The sequence below is a fragment of the Macrobrachium nipponense genome, chromosome 33 (genome assembly GCF_015104395.2).
Source record: "Macrobrachium nipponense isolate FS-2020 chromosome 33, ASM1510439v2, whole genome shotgun sequence".
NCBI classification, from domain to species: Eukaryota; Metazoa; Arthropoda; class Malacostraca; order Decapoda; family Palaemonidae; genus Macrobrachium; species Macrobrachium nipponense.
This window is the reverse complement of record NC_087219.1, coordinates 44,016,985-44,030,046: the sequence shown is the minus strand read 5'-3', so window position 1 is coordinate 44,030,046 and position 13,062 is coordinate 44,016,985. Positions and strand designations below refer to the sequence as shown.

Below are 13,062 nucleotides of genomic sequence, written 5' to 3'. Positions count from 1 at the left end.
AATAAAGTGAGTAACGGAAAAATAAATCTGAACGGTGGGTAGACCCATTTGTTTTATTTTAAACAAATCAAGATAATATTAACCCCTACAACTAGAAATTTTTTATTTAAACAGCTCCATAGACTAAGGATACTAATATTTTTTTTTCAACTACATCTTGAAAATGAGTTAGCGACCTCTCGTGTAAACTTTACTGTTTTTTTCCATCTGTCCATCCGCCTGTGGTGTTTGCGCATGGTAACACTGCGTCCCGGGCTTTAAATAATAACTTATTTCGAATATTAACGGTATAATTCGCATACAGTAACTTATTAAAACACTTCTCAGTTACAAATGTACAGCAAGATGTCTTTTTATTTACCTAAAAGTTACACATAGCGTAACTTTTAAAGCCCGGGACGCAGTGTTACCATGCGCGACCACCACAGGCAGATGGACAGATGAAAAAAAACAGAGTATAGGAAGGATGTGACGTTACCACGTCCCTTCCCCGGCAGTATAAAATGACACCCCCCAAAAATTAGTTATATTAAAATGCATTTCATCGGCTCCTGAGTTAAAATACGCCACAAGTGAATACAAGCACGTACCCTGATACCTACTGGTTCTTAATTTACATAACCGTAAGTACTACCTTATCAAGTAAAATCAAATTCCCCGCAAGTTTATAGTGGCTTTGATTCCACGAGCCTTAGTACTGTCATGTGACTATTAGAAAATAACTAGTCAAGACTAACTTCTATGTACTTCTACCTGCAATCAATTGAGAATTCCGTTCCACGTTTGGAACCGAACCGAGGAACAAAAACTTCCCATGCGATACGACCTTAGACGGAAAGATTTATGAGAGAGAGAGAGAGAGAGAGAGAGAGAGAGAGAGAGAGAGAGAGAGAGAGAGAGAGAGAGAGAGAGAGAGAGAGTTTGTAAAAAAAAAAAAGAAAGAAAAGCTTGCGAAAAGATTAAAAAAAAAAGTTTTTGAAGATAAAAAAGCTTGTAAAAAGATATATAAAAAAAGGGGGGGGGAGTGAGGGACCAAGGGCGAAAGGAGGGGGAGGAGGAGGAGGAGGTACTTAGGCAGATATAATTATCGTTGGTGGCTTTGTAACCAGTCAGTGGCTCTGCATTTACAAATACCATACAAGAGCGAAGGACTTATAATTCTCACTTTTTGTTACTTCAGAAGCAATTCTGGCTGGCTTTAAAAAGTAGTAATATCATTGTATTATTATTACATTTAAGTCATATTTTTATGTTCATTCACTCGGTCGCTTGCTGGTCAGGCATTTAACGGTTTTCATAAATTCAAATAATGGTCAAACCGTACGTTGCTTAATTCACTGACTGACAAGCATCGTCTAACTTGTGTTGTGGTTTTATAAATGAACATAAAAATTTGACTAAACGTAATAATAATAATGCAATGATGTTACTACTTTTTAAAGCCAGCTAGGATTGCTTCTAAAGTAACAATAAGTGAGAATTATAAGTCATTCGCTTTGTATATATGATATTTGTAAATGTAAAGCCACTGATTGTTTACAAAACCACTAACGATAATTATATATAAATATATATATATATATATATATATATATATATATATATATATATATATATGATATATATATATATATATATATATATATATATTCTGAGTAATAAGGTTGTTAGTTTCTTCCCTTTTCAGTCCTAAAAGAGGTCATCTGTAATCAGATAGCTACCAGTAACCGAATTCATGACTTAGACTAAAAGAGGCAAAGTGTGTCTTACCAGAGATGTCACTAAACTCTCATCCTACCCTGGAAATCGAACGCTAGTCCTCTCTCAAGAGGAAAAACTATCCCTTATGGAAGGAAGCGAGAAAACAACTTATGAGATACGGACAGTTATAGCATTGAACAGTGCACCAGGTAAATTCACGACGCGGTAACCATACTGGTGTTACGTGGCCACCTGAGAGGTAGGCCTAGTATGTGGTAACCTTGCACAGCTCATATCTGAGTGACCTCCATTCGACTCTCGAACCGGACAACATGACAGATCAAGACAGATGAGCCTCGACGAGGTAATCCTCACTCCACCAGGTAAAACTTCATATTTTCATAAAACTTATCATATATAAAAGGGGAATCTAAAATAACAACACACACACACACACCCATAAGAGAGAGAGAGCAGGATCCACGGCTAGAAAATGCGTTCTATTTAAAATTCCTACATGTATACCCTTTTACAGTTTAATTAATTTAATTGCAGAAACTCCTTACTACAATATACCATTAATCAGGACCTAATACTTTCGACCCTTGCTTATTTATTAAAGTCATAGTGTAAAAGTCAGTAACATTTTCGTTTTCTATGGTCTCCCGAAGCTAATGGTATTTTCTGTTGGTCGGTACATCGCAGGCCTTTTAACTATAAACCCTCGTAATAAGGCACTTATCTGCTCCCCATAATTTTTTCTAATTCTGCTTTGCAAGGAAGGTACTTCTTTCTTTATGATAATTCTGCTTTGCAAGGAAGATACTTATTTCTTTATATCTGATGGTTCATATAACAAAAACTACAGATGAAATTACACTGTAGATGGCATACATAATGAGCGATTTCCCTTGATTTGTAGCCTACGCTCAGGCAGTTTTTTGTTTTTTTTCTTTTTAACGCACCAGTACCAAATAAACGATTTTTAAAAAATCTAATTTAATTAATAACAAAGAATGAAAATAATAACAAGAGTGAACAAACAATCAAATCATAAAGACAACTACTGGAACACTATGCATACTAAGATTCACGGGCGGGACACCCTAGACCAGGGGTGGTCAGACTTTTGGACTGCGAGATCTACTCTAAAGACTGAAACTATATATATATATATATATATATATATATATATATATATATATATATATATGCTTGTGTTTTTGTTTGTTTATATAGTATTGTGGAGAACAGCGATCGACCAAACATGTGGCAGTGATTGACTGGTAGATCGCGATCGACTGTTTGGCCACCTTTGCCCTAGACTTAACAATTGCCTAGCGCACAGGGTCATACCAACAGGCTAATTCCATAACTTATATCTAAAATACTAGTCCATATATATATATATATATATATATATATATATATATATATATATATATATTATTATACCAAATAATCTTCGCTCAACTCACGTATTTGAGGCAGAGCCCCTTACCAATGGATGCACATACTTTTCGGTCTCATGGTGTGCTGTAGGCTATACATCAGTCTACCCTTACCATTAACTTCCTGCACTGTCTTACAAGTAGGCTAATTGCATAACTAATCCAAAATAATCAAGTCTCCATATCACATATCTCCTTGAATTACTTCTCAAATTAAAGGCATATCCCTCATACCAATGTGCATATGCCTGTTAGTCTCATAATGCAAAGTATTCAGCCTAGCTCTAGCTAGGCTTACCAGTAGCCTAGTGCACTGTTGTGCAATTAGGCTAATTCCATAACATATGAAATAAACTTGTCCTCATCACAAATAATCTTGAATTACTTCACATATTAAAGGCAAACCACCCATAGCAATGTATGCACATACCTTTTAGTCTTACGATGCGATGTATTCAGCCTAGACCTAGGTTATAGCCTAAACAGGGTCGTACACCCACTGTATAGGAGTTTGGATTACAACATAATTGAGACTGTGGCCTCCTGATTCTCAAAATGTACTACGTCACGACACACGAACAAGCTAAACTCTATGCTGAAACATGGCGGTTTGCAGGTGTATACAGTACAGACTACAGAGGACGATAAAACTAGTTTAAAAGCTACCGTTTCGCTAATTGTGCATTTCAAGTCAATGTTAATATAAAAATGTAAAACTCTCACCTATGCAGTATGCATCTGATATTGTTGCTGTTTGATGAGTAGGTGCTGAGTTAGCTTGTGCAGTTGTGCTCTTGCTCGTAATGACATAGCAACTTGAGAATGTCTTTCACGCATGCGTTATACTCTTCAGGAACCCACTTGCATCACTCCTTGAAAATATCCTTAAGAACCCATATAAAATCATTACAGTGTATAAACAACAACGAAATGGATTTGCGGATGAAACCTCAACCAGTCAGCGCCATATTAAACCACATTTTCGCATAAACAGGAAGTAACACCAACTTTTAGCTGTAGTGGAGGTTTTAAACTACTTCATGTTCCAATATTGTTTAAATGAATAGCTAGCAATAAATTTTGCACTTTTTTTTAATCCTGTGAAAGTTTTTTAGTTTAATCCTGTGAACTATGAGCTCTCTTGCGAGTAAACGAAAGCCAACAATTGAAAAAATATAGGTTTCTTCTATAATAAGTTGATTCTCCATGGATTCCGGGAAATTTGTGGTAAAATATCAGTAGTTTATAGTTGGTCAACAATATTTTGCTAAAATGACAGGGCACTCCACTTTTATGCGAAATAAAATAACCTTTTCCTACGACAAATTCGAAAATGTCATGAAGCCTGAATTATTTTATTCTAGTTTATCGAACAATTCTCTCACAATAGCGGAGTCAATAGAGCACTTTTGCAATGTACTACTGTAAAAGGCGCTCTCAATTCGCCGGTCACCTTATGTAAAGGTATTCATAATGGTAGGTAACAAACATATATATATATATATATATATATATATAATATATATATATATATATATATATATATGTGTGTGTGTGTGTGTGTGTGTGTGTGTGTGTGGTTTGTAGTTTTTGTGCGGAGTCCTTCATTTAGGCTATTATTAAGTGTTCAAGTCATTGGTTGAAGTGCCTGTGGCATCGACTGCTTTCAGGCAACGTTGTTCTTCGTATTTTATAGCTGAAGTTTCAAAGTATAAACAGAAACTGTTGTAAGGAATCTTGTCCGGACGTAGCTTACACATTTAAATTCTGATGAGACGAGCGAGCCCCTCGTTAGAAGATACGCTAGGCTCAAAATGGTCGTAGTCTACTTAGTTTCTTGCTCTCCCGAGCTGGGCGATTCAGTGTCGTCAAGCTTCACGGAGAATCGCCGTACTCTATGAGATTTCTGTGGTAATCTTCACTTTTTTCTATCTAATTTTTGTGAAATTTACATATCACCTTTAATTTTTCGTATTCCTGTTTTTATTCTATAAACGTGTACTACACTCACCTATATATGGAAAGTACGTAGTTGGATTCTAGGCCTAGTATAGACCAGGGCATAGCCTAGTGTAGCCATAAGTTAATGAATGATTGAAGCATAAGCTGGAGACAAAAAAAAATAGTTTTAGACTATGTGTGTGTGTGTGGTGTTTCTAAACCCCGGTAAATGTTTCACGCCTTGAGCTTACAGTTGTCTTACCTGCATAAGTATAGGCAATTCAAGGCCGTCTTTCGGTGTAGTTAAAAAGACTCATTAGGCGAAGGCATATGCTACTTACCTTTTTACTACCATTAGCTCAGCCGCATGTGTGACGTCACTTGGGTCTTATGGTCAGGAGAACGGAATAGTAAAAGTGAATTGTAACACTGCGATTAGTCGGACGCTGTTACTCTGGTTCAAATGATTTACTTATATAAATTGCTTTGTTTACTTCTGAGTTAATTTGCATATAACGGATAAATTGCAACTTTTACGTGTTTTTTATTTTATCTATAACACAGTAGCTATGGTTCTATTAATTTCATTTGTTTGTTTGTTATATTTTTCAATTAGAGGTGAAACCATTTGAACTTTTTTTCATGTTTTCACTTAAAACTTTATGTTTCCACCACTAGGTTATCTATAATTCTGGGTATCACAACTTGACCTATGACTGATTTATTCATTCATGTCCGCGTCTCTCTCCCTCTCTCTCTCAACTTCACATATAACCTTGTACTCAACTTGCCTAGTTGCCTAACGTTTTTGACGTCTAACTGATCTACTTGTTCACCATCTCTTACTTTCTGACCTGTATATACTCTCCTCTCTCTCTCTCTCTCTTTCATTCCTCCCGTCAAGAAGCTATTGGTTATTTCTCTCATCTTTTCTCTATCAAATTCACCCTTCTGGTTGTTGTCTCTTTGTCTTGTAGTGAAAATACAGCTGTATTTTCAGACTATCTCAGCGGTGTAACCTAACTCATCAAAACTAAGGAATTTTATATGCAAATGAATAGATTCCAGGCGTAATGCCCGCTGCTTCTTGATCAAGACCATTATGTCGTTGGACCTCATCTCCTAAATGATACTTGTAGTACGGAGGAAAGTAGAGAGTTCCACATTCTGGACGCGAATGTTGCAAAGATCGATCAAATGGGTTGATGCCTTAATTTGTGACTCTCAACAGGATGTATGGGGTTGTGAGGCCTGATTTGTAACGTGAACTATCTTGATAAGTTGGTCGTTGGTTCAAGTGTAGACTTGAGAGAGAGAGAGAGAGAGAGAGAGAGAGAGAGAGAGAGAGAGAGAGAGAGAGTGTTCGTGACGAGAATAGTCCCGAGGCGTAAATGTGAATTTAGTCAAGGTTACTCCTGTTCCCACAGGTAATGGAGAAAACGCTGAAGCTCTGTATCGTGAGGTTTCCAAGAGTTTACCTTTCAAGATCACTGCATTGGCGTCACGTCTAGACCTGTGTTTCAATGGCGCGTCTGAGGATTTTGCAAATCATTACATTAAAGAAGTCTTAAATGCACAGGGCCGGGAGAGTAATGTTAAACCAACTGCAGACCGTTATCATTACCGTATCTACAAACTTATTCGTTAGACTCATATCACACATGGCCTAATCATGAGCCTAGCCCGCCTTGTCGCGTATGTGATTTCAAAACATCGAATTACGAAAAATCTTCAGACCTTGATCGTAATTAGCGATCACATTTGAAACGATATAGCATTCCTGTCTTTTATGAAGAAGTTTTGCGTAATCGTTTCCCGGTTAATTCATAGGCAAAGGAACACATCCCAAAATATGTAAAGCACTTTAAATGGATGAAAGGTCACTTGAGGAAACGTGTTCTTAAAACAAATATTTATTAACAAACTTACAGCTCTTCTGGCGAAGACCATTAGAATATATATATAAAAAAACTTTTTGTTTCTTTAGTGTAACATATACAAATGTTTATAAAAATGATTTTACTTGTGAGGAGTTGGGAGTATTATAAACAAAAGCTCGAAGGAGATCTGCCTGCGCTAACCATGCTTTGATTTACTTATACCTTTGAAGCTTTCCACGTCCACCTCGTTGCGGAAAAGCGTTCCAACGGCGAAACCAGGCACCGGGATGTCTACTTCTTCTTGTTCGTGATGAGCGCCGGGCTTACTATGCTTAATCACGGGCTGGTCGAATTTTTTATCAACTTCGTCTAGGTCGACGAGGAGGGTCTCGTTGGTGAGTGGATTCGTGATCTCGAGAGTCAACCCTGCCGGGCGGGGCGTTTCGGGAATTCCTCCGCCAAGAGCAGAAGACATGTAGCCTGAGGAGGGCCCCCTCCTTTGAGAAGATCCTGCGTAGAAGGAGCCTATGGGTGATCCTTCTGTGTGAGATATCGAGTCTGTGTATATGGTATCAGGATCAAAAGGTTCTCCCTCTGAGAGTGGATAGGCAGAAGGCCCATGCGGATAGTTCGCTGGTGGTGGTAGTGGGGGTCCGCCGTAAGGTCTTACGGATGCGTAAAGAGCTAAGCCTGAAACGGACGGTGCGTACGCAGGAACCCCTGCTGGTACTCTTACCAGACTTTTCCCGGGAACTGGTTCTGGAATTCCTTTGTTATAAGGAGTCTCTGGCAAATAGGGTATCCTTAATCCTTCGTAAGGAGGAACGGGTAACGTGGGAGGTGCCACAGGGATTCCGTAAACTGGGGTAGGGGCCTTCCTATACCCACCCTCACCTGTAGCCCCGGGCTTGACATTCCCGGCGTAAGCTACGTCGGAATGGAATCCCTCTTTGTCAGTGTAGTAAGTGACGGTTTGGACGCGGCCGTCTGGAAGACGGACGAAGTATTGGCCATTCGTGTTGCTGCCTTCGCCTGATTCCTTGTGGCCAAAGTGAGCGCCTTCGTAGTCGTCCTTGACGTTGTACTCGTAGCTGTATGGTAATTCTTCCTGCGGATTGGAGAAAGGTTATTTGGATCTTTCTGAGTTATCTGCATCTTTCCTAAATAGTGACCCCAAGGGTTTCAACCTTTGAGGCGTGTTTAATACAACCCCGTTGGGGATGACCGTACAAACATAAACTAAAGATCGTAAATATCATAAAGATAATGACCCCAAAGAAATATTGGTCCTAGATAGCAACCCCCGAACTTTGTTGAGGTCATGCTCTGAGAAAGATCCTCTTATTCTTATAATTAAATGGAAAACTGTCTACCAATCAACTTACGAACAATACTGGTAAGCGTTACATATAGAGAAAAAGATACAATCCCCTGGTTGCATTCACTAAAACCTGGTGAACACAACTGGTACAAGAGCAAAATATATAATCCCCTGGTCGCATTCACTAAAACCTTGTAAATACAACTGGTACAACAAATACTCAATTCTTAAAAGCATTTCTGAACAACTCTCCTACAAGAAAATAGTAAATTGATTAATTTAAAATGTCTCACTTACAGATTTTACTAGAAACTGATAAGGAATATTTACAGAAATAAAAAAAATGAAGTCTCCTAGACATATTCACTAGAAACTGGTAAATACAATAACTTTGTTTAAATATTATTGAAAATCTTTCCTATAAAAACACAGCAAAGTAAATAAGAAAAAAAAATCTCCAAGAAATTCTACCGCCACATCAAATACTCACTTTTTCGAGTCATTTCTGAACAACTTTCCTAAACAAGAAAAAAAGTAAATTAAATTTTAAAAAATTCAATTAAAATTACCGCCAAATCTGAGTAAAGAGGACGACCCTCTGGCCGGGTCACGTTGTAGCCCCGAGGAGGAGGAGGAGAACCGCCCCCTTGTCTCCTCTGGAAGCCAAAGGGCGGCTGGACGTCACGGGGGCCGTGGGAATAAGTCAGTGGAAAGTGAACGGGACCCTCTCTCCGTCCATAGCTACGCTTCGACGGGGCGGCTTCTTCGTCGTCGGTAGCTGTGCCACAGGCCACGAAGGTCAGCAAGAGGTAGAAGAAGAGCCGCTGAAAATGCGTTAATGAGTTAGGAGATGTTTGCATAAATATATATATTCTATACGGTCACTAGAATCGCGTGACTAAATGTATATTGCAAGAGCCAGAAGGAAATATTAAAAAGCATAAGTACCACGCGCTTTCGTGTACCGAATATATAAACTTCTTCAGGATAGAGTAAATACTAATTACTCAAAAGCGCTTAGCACTTATGCCTTGATATATATATATATATATATATATATATATATATATAATATAATATATATATATATATATATATATATATATAATATATATATATATAATACTACATACATACATGAATAACTTGATCACGAAGTATATAAAACGTAATGCTATGTATAAATAAAGGTTTTTTCCTGCGTGGCAAAAACCTTTATACATACATACATACATGCATACATACATACATATATATATATATATATATATATATATATATATATATATATATATATATATATATATGTATACACACACACACACACACACACACACACACATATATATATATATATATATATATATATATATATATATATATATATATAAAAGCTAAAATGGTAAAGTTTCTCGCTGACTGGGGACGGAGTAAAACAGCAGTAATAAAGAATGACAATTCGACTAAGCTATGAGGGAGGCGGGTAGGCCCACTTGCCAAAGATCAGATGAAAAGGAGACATAACCTTTTTAGTGAAAGGGAAAGAGATTGGGGAAAGTGAAGCACAATACGAGAGGAGTGAGATGGATAGCCCCACCTGTTAGTTTTTGTTACTGTTTGAATTCCTCGAATGACTGTATTGCTTAATTACTTTGGAAGTTGTCGTATATAATTATGGACGATTATGCTAATGTCAGAAATCTTTGTCTTTATGCTAAGCAATTTTAGGAACAATTCTGGATGATGCAGGAGAACATTACTGGTATCCTTCAGCTGTCAGTGCATATGACTTTCAGGACAATCAGAAATGTAATTGAAAATTATAACATATAAAAAATTGACAGTTAGGACGGCAGTGACCATCCAAAGAATAATTAAAAACAATACAGTAAAATAATATGGCCACAGATAACGTAACTTGAATTCTAGAGTAATGGGAGCGAAGATTAATGTTAAGAAGAACAAGGCTGGCAATAATGATGATAGTCTTGGCGGTAAATAACGGTCTAAATGACACAACAAAGGACTCCTTAACGCCACGCCAAGGTTCGCCAGCGTTATTATAGTTATATTGATGTGAGCAACAGGTCCGGTTCAGATGCAGCGATTACAAAGAACGAGATTGTGAGAGGTTTTATATATAAACATATATATATGTATATATATATATATACATATATGTGTGTATACATATTTAGCTATATACCTGTATATATACCTATATATATATATATATATATATATATATATATATATATATATATATATATATATATATACGAGCATATATATAAAAATATTTGCTGTTATAGCAGAATTCCATCTAATAAAGGTTGCCCATACAAACATACAAATATACGTACATACATACATACATAACTACATAATACATACATATGTATGTATGCATGCATGGGCAACATTTATTGGATGGAATTCTGCTATAACAACAAATATTTTATCGTCCTCTATGTGTATGTAAGTCTATATAAACGGACTGGTGAAAAGAGCGTATTTGATATATGCAACGCATTTCCATGCAAATTCGCCCCATAATCATTTACTGGCAGTTGAATATTTTCATTTGAAATACTCTAAGTCACATATTAATTATGCATGAGTAACGTTTCATGTGTTCATTATGCATAATACAATGAGGGGAAAATTAATACATTTAAGTATATTAGCAGTGAAGGTAGAAAGACCAGTAGCGTTCGTGAGTGTCAGTTTGTGGTAATAATAATAATAAAAATCCTAATAATATGATATATATATATATATATATTTATATTATTATTATATATATATATATATGTGTGTGTGTGTGTGTGTGTGTGTGTGTGTATGTATGTATATATCATACGAACAAAAATACTGCTAAAGCGCCTCAGTGGCGTGATCGATATGGTCTTGTCCTGCCACCTCGGTGACCGCGAGTTCGATTCTCGGGCATTCCATTGAGGGGTCAGAGATGTGTATTTCCTGTGATAGAAGTTCACTCTCGACGTGGTTCGGAAGTCACGTAAAGCCGTTAGTCCTGTTGCTGAATAACCACTGGTTCAATGCAACGTAAAAGCACCATACAAACAAACACAATACTACTGACTAATGCTAATAAAAAAAATTATAACTACGTCCATTCACTCCAGAATAATCATCAATCCTCAGGCTAAATAACAAAAGTAGAACATCTGTTGATTTGCTTAAATTGAGGAAGAGTCTGCCATTCATTATGGAATTTCCATTGCCGCAAAAAAAAAAAAAAAAAAAAAAAAAAAAAAAAAAAAAAAACTACAATTTGTTCTCGGGCGCACATCTGTCACCAGGATACGTTAAGTGAACGCAGAACCCTTTCTTAGAGCTGGATATTTCCAGTTAGGAATTTCGTAGAAGAAGAGCAAGAACAGATTGCGTCGATGTCTCAAAGAAAGTAGATAGAGATATACGCTGCTGGATGGATCCAGATAACCAAATCTGAACGTTAATGATGACACGGATTTTCTGTAGCAAAGAGAATGGCTTCCTGGGGAACGACGTCTGTTCTGGGGAGCGTAATTAAGATCAATGGTTTTGAATGCTCGTTTTCATTTAGGGGGAAGAATATTCGTAGTGATGAATTTTGGAACTTTTTTTTTTTTTTTTTTTTGCTAGATATGAAAAGCATTTTCAATGTCCGACGCCTTGTTTACTTGAGATGATATAAAAGGTAATATTATATATATATATATATATATATATATATATATATATATATAGATATATATATAGAGAGAGAGAGAGAGAGAGAGAGAGAGAGACTATAGATATTTTTTCACTATAAAAATGACTACGTGGAGATTGTACCGATTACATGTAGAATAGTAAAAACAACTCTGGATGTCATTGATTGATAATACTGACAGGGAAAATTTTTTTTTTACTCATGGCCAATCATAATTCTTTAAGGGCAGCTCCAATACCAAAGTAATATCGATAAACTGCGTATTTATACGCAAAATAATAAGAATTATTTTAAGCATACAATGAGAATGATATCGCATGATTTGACGGCCTTCATCCAAAGTTGAAATTTACGTCATCCAAGAACTCTCCCAGGAGTTTCTAAAAAGTATAAAATAACCTTTCTTTTAATTCCAAAAGTTTACTATAATATATTGGTCGGATTTGTTACGTTCCTTTAGGTTGGTTCAGGGCATTCTAGGTTAGGTTAGGTTTTTGCATATTCATTCGACGTACTGGTATTATTTTGTTTTTAGTTGTAGCCATGTGTAAGTGTCAAAATGCCAATCTTAAAGTTATACATACACACACACACACACACACACACATATATATATATATATATATATATATATATATATATATATATATATATATATATGTGTGTGTGTGTGTGTGTGTGTGTGCGTGTGTGTGTCATTTATCAATTATAATTCCCCTTGGGTGTAAGTGATTCCAACAGTAATATAGTGAACTGGATATCAAATGATATTCGCGATTTAATATTAGTGAGATACACACGTACTTAATATATATGCATATATATACGTATATATATGTGTATGCATATATATTTAATATTAGTGAGATACATGCGTACATAATATATATGCATATACTATCTATATACGAATATATGCATATCTATTAATAGATATATATTTATATATATATCATATATATATATATATATATATATAATATGTGTATATATATTAATAAGATATTTATATATATTATATATTATATATATATGTGTGTGTGTGTG

The 13,062-nt window shown here is 36.0% G+C and overlaps 1 protein-coding gene across 1 annotated transcript in view; it reads right to left on the bottom strand.

The window, feature by feature from the left end:
* Positions 1–6,988: 6,988 nt before the first annotated feature.
* LOC135202741 (uncharacterized) overlaps positions 6,989–13,062 on the bottom strand; it is a 10,177-nt gene continuing 4,103 nt past the window's right edge. Inside the window, exons 2-3 of the mRNA XM_064232213.1 lie at positions 8,864–9,118; positions 6,989–8,081 (exon numbers count right to left, since the gene is read on the bottom strand). Of these exons, the coding sequence (XP_064088283.1) occupies positions 7,170–8,081; positions 8,864–9,118 (1,167 nt within the window). The 3' untranslated portion in view covers positions 6,989–7,169. The remainder of the gene's footprint in view (positions 8,082–8,863; positions 9,119–13,062) is intronic.